Consider the following 27,830-nt stretch of genomic DNA (forward strand, 5'->3'; position numbering starts at 1 on the left):
GGCATCCTGGGAGAAGTTTCCAGATTCTGGGAAAGAGATATATATCGGGCTGTCCAATTTTCAGCGGGTAGCACTAGAGCAGGGAATGGGCTCTTGCCTTCCTGCTTCACTCAGGGGCTTTTCTTGGGACACCCTCCCAGGCACCTAATGGATCTTTTGAGGCTCTCATCTGGACTTAATGCTCATAGTCACTGTCAAGCAAAGGGGCCAAGTTCAGAGGCTTCCAGGTCAGGCTTTGGGCATTTATTTCTTGGTGTCCTCCCCCCACAACAATCACAGTTTGTGGAAGCAGGTTTAATATTTATTACCCACCCTTCACCCCAAGGTCCTGGGGTGGGTTACAGCATTAAAACACAATATCGAAAGCAACTTGTAACCATAAACGTTAGGTAGGTCCTAAAACCACATGTCAGAAGCCCAGGGTAAAGAGGTGTCCCTTAAGCATTCTCCAAAAGCTGTATGATGAAGGCACCAGATGCACCTTTGTGGGGAGGGAGTTCCACAGGCTGCCACACCTTAAGCCTCTGAGGGTGGAGGAACCACTGAGAGGACCTTCTCTGCCCATCTTAGCACCCAAGAGGGTCTGTGGTGCTTTGTGCATAGGATATTGACAGCTCTTGGTCTTTTCAGTGAACTGTTCATCAGTCTGTTTTTATAGCCATCCCAGGAAGCAGGGCTGTTTTTCATCCTCTTTTCTTCATTCTTAATTTTGGCCCAAGAAGGCGATGGCCAAGCCAGGATTTGAACCCAGGCCCAATCTTTTTGGTATAGCTGCCGAGCCAGCCCTTGCCAACTTGTTGCTCTCCAGATATTTTGGACTTGCTGGCGAGAGTTCCCAAACACCTGGAGGTCAACAGCTTAGGGAAGGAAAGAGTTCAAAAATTATTAGACCAGGTGTTGGAAACCTTTAGTCCTCCAGATGCTGCTGAACTACAACTCCCATCATCACTGACTATTGGCAGATGGGAGTTGTAGTCAGAGAACCAAAGGTTCTCCATGCTTTTATGGGGCCAAAGAAGGCGAGCAAAGAAAGAATGCAGCAAACTTACAGAAAGATGAGGAATGGTTGAGGAAGTTGGCAGTGTTTAGCCTGGAGAAGAGAAGACCAAGGGGAGATAAGATAGCCATCTTCAAATAACTGAAGGTCTGCCACACGGCAGATGGAGCAAGCTTGTTTTCTCCTTTTCTGGAGGGTAGGACCTGAACCAATGGGTTCACGTTACAAGAAAGGGGATTCCGGCTAAACATCAGGAAGAAACTTTGGGCACTAAGAGCTGTTTGACAGTGGAATGGACAGCCTCAGAAGGTGATGATGGCATCTCCTTCATTGGAATGGAGGTGGTGTGGTCGTCTGTCATGGATTATTTAGCTGTGATTCCTGCATTGCAGAGGGTTGGACTACATGGTGCCTTGGGAGCCTTTCAGTGCTATGGTTCTATTCAAGTTTTAAAAAAGATGGTCTGGAAGCCGTAAACCAATTTCCTCCAAACTGGTGCCATGTCCGGTTGTTTTAGATTCCCCCCAGCCTGTGTTGGCCGGGGCTGATTGGAGTTGGAGTCTGAAACATCTAGGGTGTCTGGGTTGGGGAGGGCTGCACTAAATGATAGGTTCATGCGTGTAGTGCAGAAAAAGAGCTAGAAAATATGCTGAAATGAATATATGTATATAACAAACACTTTCCCCTCTCCAAAGTAACAATTGATGGGTTTCTCGTACTGGTTTCTTGCCAGCCGTGTGCTCGATTGTGCGCACAGCAGAAAACGAGCAACTGAGTTTATTATACTAAGGCCAGTTCTAAATGCGTCAGACCTGAGAAAAGGAGGGGGTCCCATGGCAACAGGCTACTTAGGTTTCCTGGTATTGCACCAGATGCAGCCTTCCTAGCCTCTTAGCGCAGCACTCTTCAACCTGATGCTTTCTGTATCTTTTAATTAAAATATATGTATATATAAATAAGCCACACCTTCAAACTGAACATCAAAAGGCAGTATGCAGCTTAAAAGCACAACAGTGTAATAATAAAAAAATTAAGAATGTCAGATATATCAATAAAAGCTTGTGGTAAAGAATGTCAGGTTTGAAAGGCCCACCTGAGTAAAACAGTTTGCAGAAACAATGGCTTCAAGGTACAAGGAAGGACTTTCTGATAGCAAGATCTGTTTGACATGGAACGGTCTCTCTCAGGAAGCTGTGGGCTCTCCTTCCTTGAGGGTTTTTAAGCAGAGGTTGACTGGCCACCTGTCATGGATGCTTGAGCTGAGATTCCTGCATTGCGGGGGGGGGGACTGGATGACCCTCAGGGTCCCTTCCAGTTCTGCAATTCTATGATACCTACAAGTTGAGCTTGGATGACTCTTGCCAAACCTCTGTTCACAAGGAGTTCCACAGGGCAGGGCCAAGGGAACCTCAGGAGCATGTTGGACCACCCAGAGTTTCCCATCAGAAGGCTTAAGTGATCCAGGTGGGGCATAAGACATCAGGGGCTTCATAAAGCCCAATCGACTTGATCTGCAGCTTCCATGAGCCCTAGCCAGTGCATCAAAGCACAGTTCTTGGCTCTGTCTGTTGCCTTGTGGCTCACTATGCCTGTGACAGTGGTGGCTTGTCCTTTTGCAGACACCGTCTTCTCCCGCGTGGAAGAGGAGCACCTCTGGGAGTGCAAGCAGCTGGGCGTCTACTCCCCCTTCGTGCTCCTCAACACACTCATGTTCTTCAACACCAAGTTTTTTGGGCTGCAGACAGCTGAGGAGCACATGCAGCTCTCCTTCACCAACGTCGTGCGCCAGTCGCGCAAGTGCACCACAGCACGGGGCACCACCAAGGTGGTGAGCATCCGCTACTATGCTCCCGTGCGGCACCGGAAGGGGAGAGGTAGGGAATGCTTTCTGCCCACATCCATTTGCTGCCCATCTGTTTTGGGGATGCGCCTGTCCTGACTGCACCTCCACACTCTTCCTGCAGATGGCGGCCTGGGCAAGCGGAAGCGAGAGGAGGAAGCGCCTGTCTTGGAGCAGCGAGAGAACCGCATGAACCCTCTGCGCTGCCCGGTCAAGTTCTACGAGTTCTATCTCTCCAAATGGTGAGAGCCTTTTGCAGCAGCTGACTGCCAAAGGGTGCAGGGCTTCTGAATGCCAGCTGCTGGGAAACCGCAGGAGGGGTGAGGTGGCTCTTGTGCGCAGGACTTGCTTGCGGGCTTTTTGTTAGGGCGTCTGGTTGGCCACTGCGAGAACAGAGGGCCCTTGGCCCATTCCGACAACAAGGCCCATTTGATATTCAGTTGGTTCCTGAACGTTAGTTGGCTGGGCTCTGGGGTCCCCAGTATGATGGCAGTAGGCCATGGACCTCCGCAGAGGCTTTCCCTGGTGCTTGGAGGGTCGTCCCTGACCCCAGTTTTCCTCTGCGGATATTAAGCTTGGGGAGGTTGACTGTTGCTCACTCCTCCAAAACTTGCACCCTCCAGAAAGATTGCACCATCCTCTCCCTCCCCCCCCCCCCGACACCCATTAGGCTTAAGAAAAAGAAAAAGCCCCCTTTTGAAGCCTAAATGCATTGGTGGGAACGAACTCCTAGTGGTGCAACAGTAAAGGTGCTAGCACATTTGCAAAGCTAAGCAGGGTCTGGTATGGTTTCAAATGGGATGGGGGACTGTGTGTTGGGAATCCTTCATTGTAGGGCACTTAGCTAGATGGTCCTCAGGGTCCCCTCCAACTCTACAGTGCCTCGTTTCTGTGCACAGGGTCGCAGTGCGCAAGATTGCAGCTCATGCATGGTGGTGCTCATGACAGTTTCTCTGCATTGCCTCAGTACTCGAAGGACCCAGAAAGCTTGGCTACAACCCCCCGCCCCCGTTTTGCTGTTAGGTAGATGCCGATGGCAGGGGGAGGCTAGTGCCGTTGCTGCCAGCAGTGGTGGTAGTCATACGCAGTGGTGTTTTACCCATTCATTTTTTTAAACGGGCATCAAGGGTGGTGGTGGCAGCAGGACGCAGCAGGCATTGAGGCAGCCATTGTGAAGATGGAGCAGGTGGTGTTGAAAGGTTTTGGCCAGAGCAGAAAGCCGCTGCTCTGCAGTCCTTGTTCCTCAGTGCAGCTTGGGGTCCCCTGTCTCTTGGTTCAGGGCTTATGTGCTGAACCTGAAGAGCGGGCAGTGGAGGACCAGGGAAGAGTGGGGTTCCCGCCTAGGCCAGGAGCCCCTTCTCTGGCCTCATTGCTTATCTCCTCTTGCCTTCCTTCCGGCTGCAGCCCTGAAAGCCTGCGAAACCGCAATGACGTCTTCTACCTGCAGCCTGAGAGGTCATGCATCGCCGAGTCGCCGCTGTGGTACTCCGTCATCCCCATGGACAAAAGCATGCTTGAGAGCATGCTCAACCGCGTCCTGGCTGTGCGCGAGATCTACGAGGAGCACAGCCGCGGAGGCGGAGGCGGCCTGGATGACGAAATGGACTGAGCAGGTGGTGCCGGTCTTGCCAGAGGGAGATTGGGGGCCCCCAGCACTACTCCAGTCAGCTAGTGGGTGACTGTGGGGTGTGTGTGGCTTGCTGCCCCTTTCCTGCCTGGTTTGGCAGGCACATAGGGCTCTAGACACTCCCCACTAAGTGATCACTTTCCCTCTGACGAGGAGCCACCCCCACGCTGCCTAGGAGTGCCTGCTTGCCTGCCCCTTTCTCCTTGCTATGTGTTGGCTTGGGGGGAGTGTCACAGGTAGGCTCTTCGCCTGGGGAGGGAAGGGTGCAGGGCGTGTCTTCGCTGTTGCAGGAGAGCTGGGCTCTGGGGGTGCAGACCCTGTGCCTGGTTGTGCTAATTGGGGCGGGGTGAATGAATTGGCTCCTTGCCATGCACGTTCTCTTGCATGGGGTGGGGCTTCTACAGTTCTCCCCTCCAGTAGATGGCAGTCCTCCCTCCCCCCACCCATCCCCAACAGTTGAACACTCTGTTCTCTCTCGTATTGGGGGAGACTAGGCCCTAGCATTGCACCCTGAGCCTCCTTCTCCCCTGCTTCCTCGACGCTAGCTTGGCCGCCCACCCCACCACGCCCACTGCCCCACGAGGCAGAGGCTGCTCAGCATCCCACCAACCCTTTCCTCACCCATCTCTGTGTGTTGCGTTGAACTCTGAGCTATGGCTGGTGCTGGTGCTGGTGCTGTCTGTTGAGCCTGTATATATTGTTCTGGCCCAGCCCCTGTCTGTGTCCTTGTTGCCAGTGAGCCAGTCCGCGGGTCTCGTCGTCGTAGTGATGCCCAGGGCATTAGGACCTGCCCTCCCCGCGTCTCTCTGGAAACCATTCATTTCAAATAAAGGCACAAAAACTTTGCCGACTTGTCTCTCTTCATCTCTTATTCCAGGGCTGTGGTCCTTGTCTCTGTGCCCCCAAAATGTGGTGATGCACAAGAACAGGGTTGGAGGCCCCATGTCCCAGCGAGGTAATTTCCATTGGTGGGTGTGCATGTGGCAGCCAGCATGCCTTACCAACTTTTATGCCCCCAGGGGAAGACCTCCACCCCCTTCCCTGACTTGGCTGCTGTGGGTCCCATTGCATCAGCTCTCTGCTCCGACTGAGCCTGCCTTGAAGCGTGCTCTTTCCACTTCCTGGCCACTAAGGGGCAGCAGACACCAAGAGAATCTTCCAAAGTGCCTGGCCATTGTCCACATGCCCAGTGCTCTTCTCTGCTTGTGGCTTTGCAGCAGCTGCTCCCAAAAGTGGCTGAAGTCTCTGCTTCAGGCATTTGGGGCTGATGCCTAGAAGAAGAGGGTCTCGAGACTTAGGACCCAGCCTGGGACTCTCCCTCAGAGTCCCCCTTCTTCATTGGAAAGGGAGCTGTGAAGTCTCTGCTGCTTCTCCTAGCGTGGCAAAGTTGCTCTCTGATGAAAGGGCAGGCTTGAGAGGTAAAGGAGAGAGGCCTGAGGCTTCCTAATTTCTGAGCAGGTACAGGCTACCTTTCCTCCAGCCCAGGAATTCTCTGTCTGATCAGGCATTGGGGTAGGGATTTCAACTTGGTGGTGCATCTAACGCCCGTGGGAACACTTGGGTCTTGCTATCCAGTGTGAGGTTAGCAAAGTCCCTTGGCTAAACAGCCAGGTCACTGGACCTCCACTTGTTGCTTGATTTGCTGGACTTGCTCCCTCGCTTCTGCCCTCCGCCCCAAGCGGGGCTCTCGCTCACTCCCTCCGTCCGTGGACTGGCTTTCTCTGCAGGCTGCAGAGAGGGGCTGCTGGGAGGCGTAGCACTGGGGCAGTGAAGCAGGCGGTGGCGGTGGCTGGCAGGCTCTCCTTCCGGCTGCCCTTCTGGGCTGAGCTTGGGCTCATGACCTTGCCTGCACTTAGTGGTGGCCACGTGGTACAGCTCCACCATGTTGAGCAGGAGGGAGAGGCAGGCGACGGCCAGCATGAAGAGGATGAAGATGGTTTTCTCGGTGGGCCGGGAGATGTAGCAGTTGACCGTGTTGGGGCAGGGCCAGCGGCTGCAGGTGTAGAGGGGCTTCAACTCAAAGCCATACAGCACGTACTGGCCCAGGATGAAGCCCACCTCAAAGAGAGCCTTGAAGACAACATTGCAGAAGTACGTTCGCAAGATGGCCCCTTGCAGGCGGATCCTTCCGCAGGCGTCCCGCACAGGGGCTGTGCCAGGCCTGGGCTGAGCTGCTGGGCTGCTGCTGCTGACCTCCACCTGAACCCCCGGGGAGGCCCCCAGCTCTTTCTCTTCCATGCGCACCAAGTGCAGGATGTGGCCCAGGTAGATGAGGCTGGGCGTGGAGACAAAGATGATTTGCAGCACCCAGAAGCGGATGTGGGAGATGGGGAAGGTCTGGTCGTAGCAGACGCTCTGGCAGCCAGGCTGCTTGGTGTCGCAGGAGAAGTTGGACTGCTCGTCCCCCCACACCTTCTCTGCTGCTGCCCCCAGGACGAGGATGCGGAAGATGAAGAGGACAGTGAGCCAGACTTTGCCCACCACCGTGGAGTGCTCCTGTGCGCTCTCCAGCAGCCTCCCAAGCAGGTGCCAGTCGCCCATGGGTGCAAGGCGGGCTTGCCCTGCAAGAAAGGGAGGCTCAGACAATTGGGGTGGGGTGCTGGCACTGCTGCCTCTCTTCCCCTCCCTGCCAACGGGGAGAGAGGAGGGGCAGGACCTACCTGTGCCAAGCAGGCTGCCCTTTGATGTATGAGGAGTCATTGTGCTTTTGTTCTTAGGGTAGGGCCCATTGTGTGCATGTCCCTTGAAAAGCCAGGCATTTAACCGGATAAATAGCTTAGTGCCTAGGAGTGGAGCTGAGCACCTGTTGCCTGCAAGGACAAGCCTTGGCCCCAAAGCACAGTTCTTCCCCTCAGATATGGGCACAGCTGGGAGATGGCCAAGACCCCCTTTCTGCCCCTCCAGCCCTATGGTATGGCCACAGCTCAGGCATGCAGTTTCAATCCCCAACATCTCCAGGTAGGACTGGGAACATCCCCTGCCCCAACCCTGGAGAGCTGCTGCCAGTCAGTGAGGACAATACTGATCTAAATGGAGCGGTGGTCCGACTTGGTTTATAAGCAAGCCTCCCATGCTACACACCACCCCTAGCACCACCTGCGAAAAATAAGTAAATAGCGGACCAAGATTACTACCGGCCCAAGCTGGGGTTGTGCCCAAAGCAGCATGTTCATAGAGCCAAGGTGGCTGCTGGGGGTGGGGTGGTAAGCCCTTCCAAAGTCAGACTCCGCCCAGGTGCAGCAACACTCACCCTGTCTGCGTTTGGAGGTCCTGGCATCAAAACACTTCACATCCTGGCCAGCATCCCAGGTGTTGTCAGCTCCCTTGGGTGTCAGCAGCTCCTCCTTCGAGCCACCTCTGAGCGCCTGTCCGGCCGTCTCTTCCGCCGGTGACCACAATGGAGCAACGATCTCTTCCTGGTGCCTCTCCTCCCTGGGCTGGGGCTTTGTTGCCATTGGGGCTTTGCTGCTCATTGGCTGTTTTCATGACTGACCTCTGCAGCATCCACTGGGGGGTCACTTCCAACACTCTTATTTTTGGACAGCACACTTGGTTAATTATAGCCCCTCCTGCAGGGCGAGTGCGAAGGGTGAGTGGGGTTATATTTAGGCAGGAGCTCTCTGGTGAGAGGGACCTTGGAATGACCTGCGGACGAGAGAGGCTATGCTCTGGGATGGTCGTTCTGCTTCCTCTAGCCAGTCACCACCTCATCGCCCTCGGAAGCCTCAGCATTCCTCCCTCTTGTGTCTGTAGCAATGGTAGGGAGAAAGTCAACAAAGAGAAAGGGGAATTCCCCCCCCCCCCCCGCATGTGCTACTAAAACTTTGGACCACCCGGTGAAGCTGAATGTTGGAAACCTTAACAGACAAAAGAAAGGACTTATTTATGGTGTTCCCACCTGGTGATGGCCACCTACCTGGGTGGCTTTAGAAGATTAGACAAAATCATGGAGAACAGGCTACTGGTGGGCACTGACCCTGATTCCTGTGTTCTCCCTCTGCTTTGGAGACAGTAAACGAAAACCAGTTGCTGGGAATCCCAAGCAGAGAGAATTGTGTTGTGCTCATTTCCCAACTGTGGGTTTCCAAGAGACATCTCCTTGGCCAATTTGAGAACAGGATGCTGGACTAGATGGGCCCCTTTGGCCTGATCCAGGAACCAGCATCATCTTACATTCTGAATGTGACATTTTGAGGAATGCAGTGCCTCTTGTGCAGCTTCTTGCAACAAGCCAGTATGCTCCCAACTCAAGAGAGCTGCTTCAGAAGTCAGGGAGAGTAGAGTGACAGGTTACCAACCTCCTTTGTGACCAACCTCCTTGCCCACATCCCAGTCCAGTGGTCACTGGAGCAGGTGGTACGCAGTGGCTTATATTGGGGAAGGGAAATAAATATATCTTGTGTTCTTGCACAATGCATTTTCCTGTGCAGTGTACAAGCCAGTGTGTTGTGTGGTTTGAGTGCTGGACTAGGACCTTGGGAGACCAGGGTTTGAATCTCCTCTGAAGCTCCCTAGGCGACATTGAACCACTCACTGCCTCTCAACCCTAACCCACCTCACAGGGTTGTTGTGGGGATTAATTGAGGAGGGGGGGTAACCATGTCCTTGAGCTCTCTGAAGGAAAGGTGAGATGTAAATGCAATGCAATGCAACCAATCAATAAAACCACTCAGTGTTTATCAGGGACCACTTGAGGTGAAGAGGAACAAAACATTTTCAAGGTGAGCACAGCACAAGGTTCATCTGCCATGTGGACCTTAGCAATTTACCCTGCACACTTACATACCATAAGATAAGCAGGTGGTGTCAGAAGGCTAGGCTTCACTTTATGCATTTTAAAGTAAAAAAAAAATAAGTCAACTGCATCATACGGAGTCAGGTCTTTGGTCCATGTAGCTCAGTATTGACAACACTGGCTCTCCAGGGTTTGGGGTAGGGAGACAGTCTAAGTTCTGATCTGGAGGTGCCATTGGATTTGAACCTGGGACCTTCTGCATGCAAAGCAGATGCTCTGCCTCAGACCTGCCTTTTTGTTTTCAGTTTTCTAAAACTAGATACCTGCATTTGTTTATAAGCCAAGGTTAACTCATTTAAAAGTAGGAACATTTTAAAAATAATTGCAAGTGTGAGCTGGGGATTTTGGGGAGAGCAGTGCACGGATGGGAACAACCTGTCCTCTGGCAGCTTTTCCTCATCCAGGCTGAAAAACCTGCAGGAATTTCCCTTGGATCTTGTTCTTTGAAAGAAAAAAGGGTACTGGTGGATGAAGCACAGCTTCCAAACCTCCCCACCCACCTTACTCTGCAAATGTTTGACCTTCTTTGAATCGCAGCCCTGTCCCTCTGGCCTGAGCAGAGCAGCCTTTCTGTCAGCAATGTCCTTCATGCAGCAAGTTTTGATAGGCTATGCTCTTACCTTCACTGTTGGAGGCAGTATGCTCCGAAATCCCCACTGCTGGAAACTACAGGGAAGGAAAGGCTGCTGTTGGATCAGGTCCTGCTGGCAGGCTTCCCATCTGGTTGGCAACTCTGCCGGATTAGATGGGCCACCAACCTGATCCAGCAGTGCTGTCCTTAGGTTCTTCAGCCTCAAGTCTCCAGCGGTGGCTGTTCCCAGCCAGCTTAGCCAGTGGCCATCTTGGACACTCAAGGTTGAAGAACACCAGAATAGACTATATAAGAGCATGAAAACTTGCCGCAGTGTGGCCATTGAGGATTAGTGCCCTTCCTGAGCTCCCGATGAGAAGCGGTTACTCAATGGTCAGTACATGGGGCTATTCTCAATTTTGGGATGAAGCAGGGGCTTTCCCCTCTGGGCATCTTGCTCAGAGCCGTTCCCAACCCACTGGAGATTTGCCCTGCTCTTCTTGCATGGAGCTCCAGACCATTGGTTGAATGAAAGAGCCGCCCTACCTTGTTAGGAAAGAGGCACAGCTCAGGGGTAGGTCCACCTGCCTTGCACGCAGGAGGTTCCATTTGCCATATGTCCCGTTAAGAAGGATCAAGTAGTACGCAATAAGGAGGACCCTGCAGAACTACTGTCAGGAAGTGGAGAAAAATCCTAGCTGGACAAAGAAGTCTGCCTTAGGATGCCAACTTCTGAAATATTGCCGGAATTATGCCGGAAGGATTGCCCCAGTTGCCAGGAGGGGCTTAATTTGAGTGTGTGGTTCCTACAACCTACTACTATTTGTAACACTCTGTGTGGGGGCGGGGCGGGACACAGACAAACCCCCAGATGAAAAAGAACTCTTGAGTCGAGAATTGCAAAACCAGCTTTTAATACTGTGTGACTGCTTTGGCAAAATGAGGTGTAGCAGGTGATGAAAATAGCCTGGGAATGCCCCACCTCTCTGCCCCCAACCCAATCTTCTTTGAACCCTGGCTAAAGGAGAGCAGCAGTGATGATGCAGAGGTGGGGGTTGCTGGCTTTTTTCCCCCAGTGGGAGGGTTTCCCATCCTTTAACCTCTGCCTGGCTAGCAAATCAGGTAGTTGCAGTGAAAGCAGTGGCATTTTACCTTTCTCTGTTGTGTTTAAAAGGCCCAGGAACACTCCCAATACAAAAAGGAGGGGGCAGGAAAGAGGTGGGCCCCCCTGGCCTGCATGGGTTGCTGCTGCTGCAAACCTTTTCCTCCAAAGCACTAGCCAGGGCGGTGGAAACCAGCATGAAGTGCCGGCTAGAAACAGCAGGGAGAATTCAAAAGACGCAGACCAATGTGCATGAGCTCTTGTCTCGCCTGCCGGTGAATCCTGGGCCACAAATTTCCCTGGACTACACAGTATGGATACAAAGTGCTTCCAGGATGTAGAAAGCACGTCAAATAATATAATATTCGGGTTTAGCATCTTTTATTTTTACTTTCCTTTCTTTCTGGTGTAGGTTAGGGTGATAAAGAGCAGGAGATGTTGGGAGGGCAAAAGGAAAAAGGGCCTGGCCAGACAAGGAAAAGGCACACAGGCCCCCCAATGCTGCAATATTTTGATCCCCAGAACGGGGCCCAGCAGGGGAGTCTTAGTGCCTACCCAATCATCCCTAGGCTGCTGAGGCCTAGTTAATCACAACCAGAGGCATATTCAACAGAGGATCTGCAGTGGGCAAATTGTGTGATTCTCAATATCAGAGGCCATCCTGTCCACAGGGACTGTGCCTGGAGGACATTATGTGGGCTAGCAGTAGGGAGAAAAAGGCCACGGCTGGTGGGGCATCTGGCAACGGGAAAATCGGAGGGAGCCCGGTATGAGGTCTTGACAGAGTGATGGTGATCTGACTTGGCAGGCCCACAGCTGCGGCCCCCCCTCTCCGCACCAGGCGTGCTGTGCTGTAACCAAGTTGTGAACACCCCTGCCCTCCGGTCCTGAGACCCTTAGCAGGCTGAACATCGGTCACTCTTCTCTTGTATCCCTGAGTTCCGCCGGAGAATGTCTTTGAGGGAGCCGTCCTGCTCCGTCAGCAGCTGGTTGATTTCGTTCTGCTTGTACTCAGAGAGCTTGTGGCCCAGGAAGGAGCCCTTCTTCGACGAAGGGTTGTGGCTCTTGGATGCGCGGCGGGCACAGGCCCTCACCAGCAGGAACACCACCTCTGTCAGGTTGAGGATGATGCAGATGCCCGAGGTGGCCAGCATGAAGACGGTGAAGACAGTCTTCTCGGTAGGGCGCGAGATGAAGCAGTCGACCGTGTTGGGGCAGGGGTACACGTCGCACTTGACCAGGCGGATCATCTGGTACCCTGGGTAGATCATGTAGAAGATGTACATGAAGGTGCCTTCAAAGACGATGCGGAAGATCACGCTGCAGATGTATGTCCACCACAGGGACCCTGAGATGCGCATCTTGTGCTTCTTCACCTCCTCCAGGTGCTTGGGGTCTCCGTGGCCCGTCATGACCAAGAGCTTCTTCTCTTGGTGCTGCTGGTATGCCACATGCATGGCCACCAGCAAGGCCGGCGTGGTCACCAGGATGAGCTGTAGGGCCCACAGGCGGATGTGGGAGATGGGGAAGTAGTAGTCGTAGCAGACGTTCTTGCAGCCAGGCTGCTGCGTGTTGCAGGTGAAGGATGACTGTTCATCCCCCCAGACACTCTCCGCGGCCACGACCAGCACCATGATGCGGAAGATGAACACCACAGAGAGCCAGATGCGGCCAATGGCGGTGGAGTGGCGGTTCACACCAATCACCAGGGCATAGAAGCCTTCCCACTTCATTCTTCCGCACTCCTACAAGGGAACAGCAGAGCCGGGTCAGAGCAGGATGTAGGCAGGTACAGGTTCCTCCTACTCCACAACCACCATCACTGTGCTGCTGGTAGGGATACAGGTGGATGCATAACACGAGTTATGCCATAGAGGTATATCTAGTTCAGTATTGTCTACACAGGCTGGTAGCAGCTCTCCAGGGATTTAGGAAGGAGACATTCCCAGCTCTACTTGGAGATGTAGGGGATGGAACCTGGGGCCTCCTGTGTACAAGGGAAAAGCTTTCCTACTGAGCTACGGCACTTGCCAGAAGGACCGAGAGTGTAGGCATCACAGATTCTCCTAAGTAATATTTTTCAGAGAAAGGCCCATTTCCCTACCTCCGTTCTGCTAAGCAAGGCAGGCGTGTATCGACTGCTCCAAAGCCGTGCTGTTGCCAGACTTCTGAAATCAAGAGTCAATGCTCCTGTGCCCACCTTTATCGTTTTATTTTAGGGCCTCCTTTAGTTCAGCCTTTACCTGCAAGCACTGTGGCCGAAAAAAAGCCACATTTTAACAATGGGCGGAGCTGCAGTGCCTGACACCCAGTTTGCACAACCCCTGTTTTCAAAAGAAAGACATGTTGAGTTTAGCCCCTGGACTTGGGTCTGATGGGAATTGCTCTGACCTGCACAGTCCAATGCCTTGAAAAACAAGTGTGTAAAAGGTAATGGTGCTACTCAACAATTTTTACTCAGCATAGACCCATTGGAAGGAATGAGCATGACTGAGGTCCATTTCTTTAAACAGGTCTAGTCTGACCAAAACGTAGCTGAATGCCACCCCATGATCATCCAAGGAAATGCCAAGTTGCAATCCAGACACATCACAACATTTCCAACACTGTTTCAACACATCCAGTTCTAGAAGGGAACAGAGGCAATGCCAATTCTGGCTGAGACTTCTTGTACAGGCACACGGAGGCTCAAGAAACAAGTCTGCAAACAGAGGGGCTTCTTGGGGCAACAGGCAGTCACAGAGGAGACCACTTTCAACTGCTCCCTTTCTGCTGCTGCTGCTGCTGCTGCTGCTGCAAGGCAGTCTTCACCAACCTGGATCTCTCCAGTCTTGGGCCATGCTGGGCAGGGCTGATGGGAACCGTATGCCAAAACAGCTGGAGATCACCAGGGGCGAGAGATCTTTCCCCTGCCTGCTTTTGTTGGGGGCTACATTCCCTGGGAAGGCAGCAGAATCTTTCAGGGGCTGCATGGTGGCCATGAATGGGGCCAAAGGCAAACTGTTCATAGGGGGAAAGTTAGGATCAGAGGTGCCAGCTTGCAAGGGCAATGGGGTGGGGAGCAGTGTCACATGCAAGCATCGTGCCTTCCTCCCTAAGCTGGGAAGAAGCTTCCCAGGCTTTGGGAAGGAGGCGCCAGTGGAACATTGAGGGGACTAGCCTACTCCACTGCCAGCATGGCACTGGGCAAAGCCTTTAATTTCTGCCAGTCCATTCCCCCCCGCTCACACCCTGTTTGAAAGCTGAGGGCTGCCCCAATTCTAGATAGTAAATGAAAACGTTCGCTCTGAAACCCACAGGTGTGTCTTCATAGTCTCCTGCTTTTTAGCCATGGAGCTTTTCTCAAGGGAGCAGCACAGCCTAATGATGTCTGTCTATTCTCCCTCCCTTCCTCCCTGCTTCCCTGACCACCTCCCACTGTTCCTATGAGAGGCACATGACATGCAGCAGAACAGAGTGTTTGATGGGGAGGTCCTGAATTCCATTGGGGGCAAAGCTTTGCTGCTTGCTTGCTAGCTGGCACCCTCATTTACTTCCAAAGATGAGGTGCAAAACAAACAATGGAGGTTTTCCAGGCATAGTGTGGGACCAGAGATGCATGGCATCTCCTTTACTGACGTCCACAGCACTTTCTGCTCTGTCACCGTGCAAGCCAGCCCAAAATGGGCCTTTCAACATGATGGTTTGGAGAGCGACAGAAGTGTTGGTCAAACATTACATTCAACGAGGGTTTAATTAATGTAAATGTGAACGCTGCTTAGGGAGTCAGATCATTTGTCCATCTAGCTCAGTATCACCTGCACTGACTGGCAGCAGCTCTCTGGGATTTTGGACCATGGCCCACCTAGAGATATCAAAGGTTGAACTTGGGACCTTTTGCATGCAAAGGGGATGCGCTCCCACTGAGCCACAGATTTTCTAAGAGCCATAGCTTAGAGGAAGAGCACCTGGTGTGCATCCAGTAGGTTCCAACTTCAGCTTTTGGTACCTCCAGGCAGGGCTTGGAAAGACTGCCCTGTCTGAAATGCTGGGCAGCCGCTGATGGTCAGTTTCAACAATACTGAGCTGGATGGGCCAATGGTCTGACTCCACAGAGGGCAGCTTCCTTTTCTGCCTCTGCATACGAACAGCTGAGCTGTAAAGCCAAACAGTTACTCACATGGAGCATTAAAGTCTCTGAACACCAGTGGAGCTGCACAAAACAACACAGGTAAGCTCATCCATGCACACATTTGTACACGTGGCAAAGGCAGGTTGTACCTGTGTTTGAACAAGCCTACAGCCAGAAAAAGAGGCAGCACTGCAGATGCCCAAATGCCTTTCAAGCAAAAAAAGGGGGTTTTCTTTCTGTCAGAGACAGGATGAGTTCCAGGAGGTGAAGAGGTGCAAGTATCACCCAAGAGGCACAATGATCACCCAGCCTGCCCCAGAGGCAAACTCCGTGTGAGCTAACAGAAGTCAGAAGTCACCACAGCCCCAAACTCACTAGGTGGACAACTAGGCTCTCCGGACCTCAGGCGTTCAGCAGTGATCCAGAGATTGCTGTAGTGAGCAACCTTGCAAGGTTAAGGATTGTTAAGGAATAATACAGCTATAAACAAAGCATTTTGATTTTTAAAAAATTCCTGGGAAAGAGCTTTCCCAGCTTCTGGGCATCTCTTCACACCCATTTAGGTTTAAGTCTTATCTGGAAGCAGCTGCCATTGCGCACTTCTTCTGATGCTACAGCCATTGACGCTTCAAAATGGGAAGGAGAGCTGCAGAAGAGTGGGTTGGGGTACTGTCTTTTTAGATTGAATCCGTGCCCTTTGCTTGCTTCTGGAAAAATAGACAGGTCCTTCCCATCCCACCACTGAGGACCACCACCGCTGCCCTAATCTAGACTGCTACCCACCAAGTCATTCCTGCTTCTACAAAGATCTGGGTCAGGGGAGGTTTCACAGCCGGGACTTTACCTTGCCGCAGGTCCTTCCCAAGGCAGCCGCAGGCTCCCTCTGCAGGGTCAGGCCTCCCAGCAGACTGCGCCCAGCTCGGGGAAGTCATACGCTGCTTTATAAACTGCTTTGCATACAATGAGGCCTTTATCGGCCCCCAAACAACACACTTTAGAATTCAGACCAAGCGCCCGGACTTCCGCCCACCCTTGCCAAACAAAGTGTCTGTGTACGGCATTCCAGGCCGTTCTAACCAAGCACCAGCACCTGGTCCCAGGCTCTGCCAGGGGCCAGAGACCCCACACAGTGACCTCTCCCCTCTGGACATCAAAGGATAGAAGCTGGGGGTGCTAAACTTTGTGGAAGAAGGAGCCAGGAGTTTGACTGGAGGCGGCCGCTCTGCTTTCAGGCCAGTGCACACAGGCATGCCTTGGAAAGATCTGCAATGGCCCTGGAGGAAGTGGGGTGGGAGAAGGAAGAGTTAAGGCTGCTAGTTGCTGCCCCCGGGGGTCAGAAGGGAGGATGCTCAACACGCCAGCTGCCTCAGCCATGACGCCTTTTGGCGTCAGCTGTACCATGTCCCACGAAAAGGGATGGTGATTTGCGTCTCCTTCCGGGGTGCAAAGTCAGTACCGGAATCCGGTGCCAAGCCTGGCAGAGCACAATGATGCCTTCAGTCCTTTGAGTTAGGAAACCGAACCCTGTTCCAGTGCATCCTTCCCTACACACTCACACACCCACACACCACACCCACACACCCACCCGCCCACACACTCACTGCCCTTCATGAGCTCAACAGACAGAGCTGCCTGCCTAGAGCACAGGAGGTAACTGCTGGGCAGAAGAGCTTTGCTGCGGAATAAGCTCACAGAGCATAAACTCGGTCCAAGAGAGATTCCTGCCATATGCATGAAGGAGTGAAGGCAGGGAAAAATCACATGGACTGAAACTGGGGCAACTGCTGGCAGGTGCTGGGCTGGGGGCTGGGCATGGAGGCAGTGCTGGATTAAACCCTGTGGAGGCCCCTAGGCAGTCAAAATCCGGGGGGGGGGGGGTTGAGCCTTGCTAATTATCTCCTAGTACATTTTTGCTCTTTCAAGATCAAATCAATATTGTTTTGCTCCGTTGTGGGGCCCATAGACCAGCACCTACTCTGCCTATTGGTAATCAGGAACTGCATGAAGGACTTATCAAGCAACTCAAGGCAGCAAATGGATTCCGTGTCTGGAGTATTTGTGGGCTAAGACCTTTCAAATGCAGACCCGTAGGAAGGATGGTGGCTGAGGACAGCTCCCAAAGTTCATGCAATGCTACAAGGAGGCTGGAAGGACTGAGCACTGTCCCAACTGGATGGCAACTTGATCCCAGATCCCAATCCAGTACTTGCAGTGAAGGCGGGTGGGTGGAGGTGCAATGAAGCAATAACACAGTGATTTTTCTGTGGGAAGGTAACCATTAAACCAGTTCAAACATAGCTGGACAAGGGGCCACGGGTCTGGAAGGAGCAAAGGTCCTATTCAGGGCACCAGAAAGCTTTGGAGAGGAAGTGGCTCTCGCTTGAGAACCAAAGGTGAGTCATGTTGGGGATGGGAGTGAACGTTAAAAAGTAAAATAAAATGCATACACTTTTCCACCAACGGAAACAGCCTTCCTTAGAGCACAGTGCAGTTCATGGAATCATACAATCTAGGAGTTGGAAGGGACCCAAGGGTCATCTTGTCCAACCCTCGGCGATGCAGGAATCTCAGCTCAAGCGTCCATGACAGATGGCCACCCAACCTCTCTTTAAAAACCTCCAAGGAAGGAGAGTCCTCCACCTCTCGTGGGAGACCGCTCCACCGAAGAACAGCTCTTTCTGTCAGAAGGTTTTTACGAATGCTTAGTCAGAATATTTGTTTGTTATAAAACATTCTCTTTGGGTGTTGGTATGCATCCCAATAAAACAAGGCAATTAGACAATGGAAAAATAAATACTGGTCAGCACATAAAGCAGATCTAGGAAAATGACCAAACCGCAGCAGTAGTTGGTGGTCGAAGGAAAGGCAAGTGACGTCCAGTGATTGGATAGTTTTAGAAAGTTGCTACAGCAACGTTGTACTGGAGCTCTACAAAAGCAGGCTGACTGAGCCCTTCAGTTCAGTTCTGTTCTGGCCTCTGAATAAACAAGAGCTGTTTGAAGAATCGCTGTGTCGTCTGATATGTTCGCCCACAACTTAACACTGGTGACGAGGATGGGATCGATGGACATCAGAGCACAGCCAGATGCGGCCACCCTCTGAACTGAGCTGAATCACTGAGCAAAATCACTGAACAGAACCAATTCAGAGCTGACTGTTCTGGCTAGAGCACTGTGTTCCATCCATCGCCCTTCACGCCTGCATTGGAATCATGGCTTCACTTGTGCCTCTACCGCCGTTTGCGCCAGCCTTTGAATCATGGGACTCCTACCTCACTCGCTTCGACTGCTACCTCCAAGCCAACAAGCTGGCAGAAGTATCAAAGAAGCAGAAGCGGGGCCTATTCCTCAGCCTCTGTGGGCCTGAGGTGTTTGAGACGGCCCGGGCATTGGTTGCGCCTGAAGCAGTCCAAGCAACACCATGGGACACGATTCAAAAGAAGCCCCGCAACCACTACACGCCAAAGCCCTCCAAGATTGCTGCCCGCCATGCATTCTACCACCGGAACCAGTCAGAGGCGGAGTCAATCAACAACTACACTGCTGCCCTCTGACAGGCTGCAATGCACTGCGAGTTCCGAGACTTAGACGATGCCCTGATGGATCGAATCGTCTGTGGGGTCCGGGACATCCATCTGCAACGGCGTCTCCTCGCCAAGCCAGACCTCACGCTACAGAAAGCCATTGAGGAGGCAGTGGCCTCGGAAGCTGCCGAACACTCCGCCCAGGAGATCCGCAAGGCCAGCAGCCCGCATCTTGCTAGGAAGCCAGTTCCAGTGCATCATTAAGAGGCCAGCAGTGATGAGGCATCCTCCAGTGAAGACGATGACGTGCACCAGACAAAGCGGGAGTGCAGGAAGTTCCAAAAGAAGTCCAATGGCCAATCAGAATGTGCCGGCTGTGGAGACAACCATTTCCATGCCAAGTGTCAATTCAGAGATGCCATCTGTCAGAAGTGTTCCATAAGGGGCCACATCGTTAAGGTCTGCCGTTCGGCTCCGTCTGACACCCCCCCTTCACCGACTCGCAAGTCCAAGTCTTCACTCCAGTCCGCCAAAGAAAGCTGTTTCGCTCTCACCAACTGCCGCTGCCCGTCTGGAACCACGATTGGCCAAACCGACTCGCCTACGCGACACAAGCTGAACGTCACGGTGCTCATTGAAGGAGCTCCATGTGACATGGAGATCGACACCGGGTCTGCCCTGTCCATCGTATCTTGGAGCACCATCAAAAGACTGGTACCCATAGTGTCCAAAAGGCAACTCGACCCTCACCACGTACACCTGAGAGACTACCAGGGAAACGACATTCCTGTGGTAGGCGTCGGCCGGTTCCGGATCGCCTTCAAGGATTTTTCAGGCCTGCTCCGACTGGTGGTGGTCGAAAGTCAGCGGCCAAGCCTTCTAGGGCTAGATTGATTTGATGCCCTCGGCCTGGAAGTCACCGGCATCAACTGCATCTCTAACACAGAGACTGAGGGTCTGGTCAAAGATTTTGCCGAGGTTTTTGACGGCACTTTGGGGCAATATACAGGTACACCCATCTCCTTTAGCCTTGATCCACAAGTCGCCCCCATCAAGCTAAAGCCACGCCGGGTTCCCTTTGTTCTCAAGGCTAAGGTGGACGAACAACTGGACAAGCTGATCGCCCAAGGAGTTTTGGAGCCGGTTGCCCACGCCAAGTGGGAAACCCCCATTGTCACGCCTGTCAAGCCAGACGGGTCAGTGAGAATTTGCGCTGACTACAAGTGCACGATCAACAAGGCACTTCAGCAGCACGCTTATTCGGTTCCTGTTGTCCAACACCTGCTGCATTCCCTGGGTGAGGGTAAGGTCTTCGCTAAGCTGGACCTTGCCCCAGCCTATCAACAACTGCCCGTCGAGGATGCCACTGCTAAAGCCCAGGCGATCGTCACCCACTGAGGGGCATTCCGCTGCCGCCGTTTGCAGTTCGGGGTGAGTGTGGCTCCTGGCATCTTAGAAAGCCTTATGGAGCGTCTCCTACAAGGGCTTCCGGGCATGGTACCATATTTTGATGACATCTTGGTGTCCGCAGACTCACACCAGCAGCTGTTCGAGCGCCTCCGTGCCATGTTGACTAGGTTCCAGGAGGCCAGGCTCAAGGTAAAGAGGGAGAAGTGCCAGATCGCCATTCCACAGGTAGAGTTCCTGGGCTATCTTATCGACGCCTCCGGCCTTCACCCAACCACATCCAAGATCCGCGCTATCCAGCAGGCCCCCATCCCAAAGAACAGGACGGAGTTGCAGGCGTTCCTGGGACTGCTGAACTTTTATAACATGCTCCTGCCCCACAAAGCCACGGTGGCTGAGCCTCTTCACTGACTCCTCAGCACAAAGACGCCTTGGTCCTGGGGTCATCAGGAGACGGTGGCCTTCAACGCGGTCAAGGCTCTCCTTTCATTGGACAGTGTGCTGGTATAGTACAGTGAAGCCAGGCCGCTGGTCCTTGCCTGCGACGCCTCACCTTTTGGCATCGGCGCTGTCCTTAGTCACCGTTTTCCAGACAGGAGAAGCACCGCTCACCTACTTTTCCAGGACGCTATCTCTGACTGAACGGAATTACAGCCAGCTAGACAAGGAGGAACTGGCACTTGTGGCTGGAGTGAAGAGGTTCCATGAATACCTCTACGGCAGGACTTTTGACCTCATCACTGACCACAAGCCACTCCTGGGCCTCCTCGCCGGTGATTGTCCAACTCCACCGGTCCTCTTGCCGCGCATGCTGCGATGGACTGTTTTCCTGGCTGCCTACCACTACCGGCTCGTCCATCGCCTGGGGAAATCGATGGGCCATGCCAACGCCCTCAGCCGTTGCCGTCTTCCAGCATTTGTGGAAGACCCGGCTCCAGCTTCATCACTCCTCCTGATTGAGGCTCTTCTGGCAGCGCCTGTATCGGCTGCCACTGTGGCCTCCGCATCTGCCCAGGATCGCACCATCAGCCGTGTGCTCAACTGGGTGTGGAGGGGGTTGCCACAAGGGCCTTTTGCATCGGAGTTCCAGCCCTTCACAACCAGACAACGTGAACTCTCGGCTCATCGCGGCTGTCTGCTGTGGGGAGACCGCATCGTGATTCCCCAAAGACTCCGTCAACGTGTCCTTGAGGCTCTGCACGTTGGCCACCCGGGAATTGTCAAAATGAAGGCGTTGGCTCGGTGTTATGTCTGGTGGCCTAACATGGCCGATGCCATCACTGCCTGGATTTCCGCCTGTCAAGCATGCCAAGAATCAAGGCCTGGGACACACCTGGGAGATGCCCAAGACACCCTGGTCAAGGGTGCACATCGATCTGGCCGGCCCCTTTCACAGCCGGACCTTTATGGTAGTGGTGGACGCCTATTCCAAATGGCTGGAGGTGGCCCTGATGCCCTCCACCACTACCGAGACCGTCATCCGGGTGCTGCGAGGCCTCTTTGCGACGCATGGGTGTCCTGATGTCCTTGTCTCCGACAACGGACCACAGTTCCCGTCAGGCACTTTTGAGCGGTACCTTTTGGGACAGGGCATCCGCCATGCCCTAATGGCACCATTTCATCCATCCAAGCAGAGAGAATGGTGCGCTTGGCAAAAGAGGCACTGGCGCGTACAACACATCACCCCTCATGCAGCCACAGGGCAGAGTCCTGCCGAACTGCTTATGGGTCGCCGCCTCAGGTCACCGCTCGACCGGCTACATCCAGAGTTTGCAGTGGCCAAACCCCCAGGCTGTGCCAACGCGTCACGGTCATTTGTTCCAGGAAACCAGGTCTTTGCCCGGAACTATGTGGGGGACATTCCTTGGGTGCCAGCCACAGTAGTGGGAGTCACTGGACCTCGCTCGTACCAGGTGGCACTCGAAGACGGACGTTTGTGGTGCCGGCACATAGACCAGCTTAGGCGCAGGGTTGGGGACTTGGACACTACCGTGGTGCCCCCAACTGCGCTCGTGGCTCCGGAACAGACACTTACAGATGGTGAGGCTCCACCTACACCTCTCTCGCAAACTGCCGGCATGGAGCTGAACCAAGCCACTTCAGAGGGTCTGCCAGACTTACCACAGACTCAGACCACTGCCATGCCTGACATTCCGCCAACTCCACTTGCGGAGGTTCCACCCACAGCAGCGGATCCAGGGGACTTGGTTTCAATGCCACCTAGGGTCGCACCACAGCCTCAGCGAGAACTGTGTGGCCCCCCGGACTTGGCTACCAGTCCCCGGCGGTCTGGCAGAGTTTCCAAGCGCCCAACTTATTTAAAGGACTATGTTGTTGGACATGTAACACTGTTGGTCTAAGTATGTGGAAGTATGTGAAATGTAACCGATATGCTTTTGTGCCTAATTGAACCAATACGTGTAGTGCTGTATATTAGGAAACCATTACGATTGTAACTAACACCTTACCTCGGTGGGGAGGGGTGTTATGTAGTGTAGTTTCACCCTGGGCCAGCAGGGGGATACTGTAGATAGTTATGCAAATGAAGGATCAAAAGTGACGTTCAGTGACTGGATAGTTTTAGAAAGTTGCTACAGTAACGTTGTACTGGAGCTCTATATAAGCAGGCTGACTGAGCCCTTCAGTTCAGTTCTGTTCTGGCCTCTGAATAAACAAGAGCTGTTTGAAGAATCGCTGTGTCGTCTGATATGTTCACCCACAACTTAACACTCCTGACTATGGAGAACACTGGCTGGAGTCTGAGGAACAAGAGGAGGCACAGCAGGAATAGCGTCCACCCATTTCTGCCACCACCTGAACACGCCCCCCCCCCCGTCTGCTGAAACTCGGTGAGGATGTTCTGCAAGGCGTTCTGCCACTTGTCTTCTGCGCCTCAGATGTGAGGAAGACAAGCAGCAACACCACACACCAGAAGCATCTGAGTGGGCAGGGTGCTGCCTCTTGCGCTTCTGCCACCTGAGGCAGCTGCTTCATCCTGCCTCATGGGTGGGCCGGGTCTGAGGCACAGAGATTCCCTATCCCTGTGCTGTCTTTAGCAGCCAGGGAAAAGATTTAATGAAATAATAGACCAGGCAAATTTCCTGTGAGAGTTCTGGAATTTGGGAGTTGCAACCAAGAAGACTATGCCCTGCATGTAAAGGGACACAGTTCAGTGGTTCAACATCTGCTTTGCATGCAGAAGAATCCAGGTTCAATCTTGGGGAAGATCCCTTGTCTGAAATTCTGGAGAGCTACTGCCAGTCAGTGTAGGCAGTACTGAGGCAGAAGGCAGCTTCTTATGTTCCTAATGTAGTGCCAATGAATTGTTTGCTATGTTGCCATAGAAAGGAAGAGCCCCAGCTCAGTGGTAGAGCATCTGTTTGGAATGCAGAAGGGCCCATGTTCAAACCCCAGTATCTCCAGGTAGCATTGGGAATGTCCCCTACCTGAAATCCTAGAAAGCTGTTGCCAGTGAGTGTAGTCAGTTCTCAGCTAGGTGGACCAATGGTCTGACTCAGAATAAGGCAGCTTATTATGTTCCCAAATGGCCACACCAGCAACAGCGGTGGCAAAACCAGGGCAGATGTGTTTGGGTGCGGCATGCAAACCAAGATAGCAGCCGTTTGTCTCACGGTGAGCCAGAACAATCGCCACCCCTTGGCAGAGTTTACCTAGTGGGAGAGGACCAGGGTGGGCTGCAGGGAGCTTGATGCCACAGGTCAGCATTGACGGCAATGAGCCTTGGCTGAGCTCTTTTCGGGGGGTGGGGCCTGGCAGAGGTGGCCGAAGAGGGACAAGAACAGCCAGGACTGGACAGGGGTTTGCAAGAGAGAAGGGAGCACAAATCCAGCAGTGAGCCTGAGCCCAGCAAAGGGTGCTTTTGGAGGGGGTGGGGCTCTGCGTCAAAGGAGCATTAACCCACTGCTTGCAGGATAGGAAATGGCACCGTCCTCATCAATTGTGAGTTTATTTGTATGCAGCTTTCCTTTGGTAAACACATGCTCAAAGTGGCACATAACACCATACAGAACAAAACAGAGCAACATTTCAAGGTAATGAAAGGACAGTTAGAAAAAAAAGAATACAATTTAAACAGTTGTACTATTGTTAATAAGGCAAGCAAGCAAACATCTCCTATTAATAAACATTGAAGCAATGCCTAGTAATATAACAAGAAACTTCCAAACAGCAGCAACAACTGCACATTTTATCCAAAACTAAATGCTGCCGGAGCAACATCCCACTGGAGCTTGCTCCAACTTAAAGCAGCCTTGGGACGGCCCCAGAGGATGCACCTGTTTTTGTCACAGCTTCCAGGTAGGGCATTCACATTCCCTAAGCAGCACAGGCATTGCTGTTGCCAGCTGACACCATGGCAGAGTTTACTGGCCACTTCAACATCATGGTAATATTTCAGCAGTTGCAGTCAGGAGGTTACGTGTGCATTTCTTGGGGTGGGGAAGACAGCTTCCTAAGTTCACGCATACATTTCATGCGCCTGTGAATTGCACTTCTGGACAAAACATATTTTCGCAAGGACAAGAGAGCAGAATCTTGAAGTTCACATTCACACTTAACTCTTTCTTATCATTTTCTCTCTACAGACCGCTAGGCAGAGAGGCCAGGGGCTAAGCAAAGCATAGCAGTGTCCTTCTTTTCCTTTTTTAAAACCATATTTATTAAAACTTGAGAAAAGAACAAAAAAGCAATATACAAAATTAACAAGAATACCAAACAACAAGAATTTTTTTAACATATAAACTAAAAGAAAGAAAATATAGAAAAAGAAAAGAAAGAAGAGAAAAAGAAAAGACATCCAATTCTCCGTCTATTAACTTTCTAGACTTATGCAGCTCCATATTAGCTCCATAATAGCCTCTAACTCTTCTGCTTTCCATAAACAAATCTTTTTTAGTCTTAAAACCCAGATATCACAAGATCATTTTCCGTTTTGCACACCAAGTCCCTAAGGGGTTTCCAATTATTCATAAATGTCAACAAATTTTCTCTTAATTTTCCTCTAATTAAGCACATCAACTTTGCCATCTCAGCCAAATCCACTAATTTCAATAACCATTGCTCCATAGAAGGTAATATATGTGTCCTTGCATCCTTTTACAAATAACAATCTTGCCGCTGCAAAGCATAGTCATGTTCAACTTCCACAGCCCAGTTCCCATCACTGCTCGGCCTCCAAAGTGCATAAGCCCTGATAAGGGCTAGAAACTTGCACTTGGCTTTTAAACACAGACACACACTAAAGGAGATTTTCTCAGCTTGCTGTAAAGTTTACACCCAATACTGATTTCTGCAGTGCTGCAGAAGGAACATTATGCTGGAACAGGGCAGGATTTCCTCCTTATCCAACAGCCAGCTCTGTTGCTTAATTTCTGGCACTAACTTCAAATGTGAGAAGTTCTGTTGAACGCTGAAAATTTCAGATACGAAATGGCATGAATCAGAAAACGTAGTAGAAAAACAAACGAAAGGTTAGGGTGGGGGAGAAAGAGCATTTGGGTTACAATGCAACTTTGGGACTTGGACGTTTATAGTCTTCCATTTGCTCTGCATCAAGCGAGCTCCCGCTGCTGTTTTGCGAATGTTCCAGCCATTGCTTATTAAATAACTGTACGGTATTTTGAAGTGTTCCAAGCACCACCACCCCAAAAAACCCAGCTTATATCCAAATTGAGAAAAAGAATGACCTAGTTGCATTTCAATGCATAAATAGATGCATAGTCTTCCTCATTAAGTTTAGATTCTGGATGTTGAAGTCTGTAGGCACTAACTCCTAGGAACTCCACACACTGACAAAACCAAAGCACTGCCTAGCCCCACAGGATCTCTGCCAGCCTTGCCCCTTGCTAGCACACTTACCTGTAGCCAATCAGAGGACAGTCACCAGCATAACCTTTCTGCAAAAAGCTTCAGCCCAGCTGCCCCAGCTGAGCAGTTTATACCTTGGGGCAGCCCCTCCCACTTCCCTCCCTCTTTCCATCTAGGGAAAACCAAAGGAAGGAGGGGAGACTCTTTTGCCCACCCTGACTTCGCCTCTTCTTTGCCGCCTCCTGCCCATATAAAGCACAAGAGGCACATAGCATAAGGATCTGTGGTTGGCACTGCCGGTTCAGCCCAGAGATTTCCGCAGGAGCAGTGCCCACTCATCTGGGTCAGATGCCTTGGGCAGATGCTCCCCACCCTGACCCTGCCAGACACAGGCATCTGGGTCAGATGCCTTGGGCAGATGCTCCCCACCCTGACCCTGCCAGACACAGTGGTGGCAGCAGTGGCAGAGTTTCATGGGCCAAATGCTCCCTTTCCCCCATGCAGGACCCAGAAGATGCCAGCTGTGAACAGAGCACTATGTGCCCACACCTCTCTGAGTTGGCAGCACCTGCTTCAAAACAGGAAGATGGACTCCTGGGTTAATTCCTCCAACCCACCCCATGTCCACACACCTTAGAAGCAGTTTTTGCAATTAGCTGTGAACGCCACAAACCAAATACTGTGCCCCCACAAGCCTTTCAAACTCTTGCAAAAGCCAATCCTGTATGTAAACATTAACTCACGTGTACTAAGACGCCCCACTCCAAGGTTCCGCTAACAGCTGTTGAAACAGCCCAAAGGTCACAAGACCCGGAGAAGGCAAAGCAAGCAATACCTTTGCACTAGGCTCACTGTCTGGGCACAGCTGGATCAAGAGTGCTTCAACACAGACACCAGAGATGATGGCAAAATCATTGGCCATTGCGATAGCTGGCCAGTAACCTTCCTCAGGGCTTGAAATTTACCCCAGAACCTGCTCTGGATGTCAGGGATCAATTCCAGAGACATAACATTTTAATACTGTCTCCTGAGCATGTGCAGAGTGCCTCTTTCCTTTTCCTCCACAGTAGGTGGAGAGGCTGAACTCCTGTCTCGGAGGAGCTGGAAGCAATGTGGAAGCGGCCCCAGCCTCACAACCTGGCCCACAACCCATTTCATCTGCGAGGTGGTCGGCTGGTTGAGGACAACAGAGAGAGGAACATCAATCCTTATTGCGCAAAAGACCTATCAAGTTTGTGGTGTGACCGTGGCAGTGACTCTGAGCACCTATAGCAAAGGCAGGCATAGGAAAAGCAGCTAGGACATACAAAGAGCCTGGCTGCTGGATCAGGCCAGTGGCCCATTTAGTCCAGCCGCCCTGTTCTCACAGCAGCCAATCAGATTCTGGACCTGAGCTTCATAGCTCCTCAATACAATTGCAATTCCAAGACCTTGTTTTCAGAGGCATCTGCCTGACAGTGGAGGCAGACCCTAGACATTGTGGCTGGCAGCTATCAATAACCTTGCCCTACATGCCTTTCTCCAGTCCTCTTTTAAAGCCATCCATGTTGGTGGCCGTAACTACTCCTTGTGGGCAGCTGTTGACAGCTGAATGGGAGGATCCCTCCCTCCCCTAAAGAGGTAGAAAAAAAACTTGCCAGAAAAAGGTTCCCGGTTTCTTCTGCACTGTCCTCTAGCTTTGATGGGCACAGAACTGGTGCCGCCTCGCGGGGTGGATCCTGTGTCTAACTATGCCTTTCTTGGGCAGTGCCCTCTCTGCAACGCTTTGGTGTCATAGAAGGCAATGATTTTATTTGTCCCTCCCTGTCTCAGTTAAAGAAGGGCAGGGCAGGCGGGGTGCCAAAGTACTTATCGCCTTTAGTAACAAGTACAGCTCACCCTGTACTCACCCAAGAACTGGGAGAAAGTTAAAACAGCCACCCAAATGGGCCGGATGGCCCTCGTGCAATGGACAGGTGCCAGGTGACTGCTGAGCAGGATAGCACCTACTGGGGGCTGCCGAGGGTGCTGGTAGACAAAGCCAAGCAAGAC

General features: G+C 52.2%; 3 protein-coding genes across 7 annotated transcripts in view; 1 reads left to right on the forward strand and 2 right to left on the reverse strand.

Moving 5' to 3' along the window:
• The window catches only part of ZMYM3 (zinc finger MYM-type containing 3), a 29,379-nt gene extending 24,070 nt beyond the window's left edge, over positions 1–5,309 (forward strand). For all 4 annotated transcript variants that reach the window (XM_081180384.1, XM_081180381.1, XM_081180382.1 and 1 more), the window contains exons 23-25: positions 2,617–2,871; positions 2,962–3,079; positions 4,242–5,309. In XM_081180384.1, coding sequence (XP_081036510.1) covers positions 2,617–2,871; positions 2,962–3,079; positions 4,242–4,446 — 578 coding nt within the window. In that variant the 3' untranslated portion in view covers positions 4,447–5,309. The remainder of the gene's footprint in view (positions 1–2,616; positions 2,872–2,961; positions 3,080–4,241) is intronic.
• Positions 5,310–5,465: 156 nt separating this feature from the next.
• On the reverse strand, positions 5,466–11,145 carry LOC308579410 (gap junction Cx32.2 protein-like). Its single transcript, XM_081180514.1, has 2 exons — positions 7,715–11,145; positions 5,466–7,025 (listed from the first exon to the last, which is right to left on the reverse strand). The coding sequence occupies exons 1-2, from the start codon at positions 7,935–7,937 to the stop codon at positions 6,064–6,066; spliced, it is 1,185 nt and encodes a 394-aa protein (XP_081036640.1). The 5' UTR covers positions 7,938–11,145; the 3' UTR covers positions 5,466–6,063.
• Positions 11,146–11,296: 151 nt separating this feature from the next.
• Positions 11,297–25,958, reverse strand: GJB1 (gap junction protein beta 1). 2 transcript variants are annotated; one of them, XM_081180550.1, is made up of 2 exons: positions 25,851–25,958; positions 11,297–12,677 (listed from the first exon to the last, which is right to left on the reverse strand). In XM_081180550.1, exon 2 carries the CDS (start codon positions 12,663–12,665, stop codon positions 11,829–11,831), a length of 837 nt encoding a protein of 278 aa, XP_081036676.1. In that variant the 5' UTR covers positions 12,666–12,677; positions 25,851–25,958; the 3' UTR covers positions 11,297–11,828. The 2 variants fall into 2 exon arrangements, with proteins under 2 accessions (XP_081036676.1, XP_081036677.1); XM_081180551.1 differs by lacking the exon at positions 25,851–25,958 and adding an exon at positions 15,888–15,939.
• Between the last annotated feature and the right edge of the window lie 1,872 nt (positions 25,959–27,830).

Source organism: Podarcis bocagei (assembly GCF_964188305.1).
Source record: "Podarcis bocagei genome assembly, chromosome: Z".
NCBI lineage: Eukaryota > Metazoa > Chordata > Lepidosauria > Squamata > Lacertidae > Podarcis > Podarcis bocagei.

Bases quoted from the DNA above. Each gene is read 5' to 3' on its own strand.
- LOC308579410 (XM_081180514.1), bottom strand. From the start codon at position 7,937: ATGAGCAGCAAAGCCCCAATGGCAACAAAGCCCCAGCCCAGGGAGGAG. The intron at 7,026-7,714 runs GTGAGTGTTGCT...CCTTTCTTGCAG, and splicing joins GACCTCCAAACGCAGACAGG to GGCAAGCCCGCCTTGCACCC.
- GJB1 (XM_081180550.1), bottom strand. From the start codon at position 12,665: ATGAAGTGGGAAGGCTTCTATGCCCTGGTGATTGGTGTGAACCGCCAC.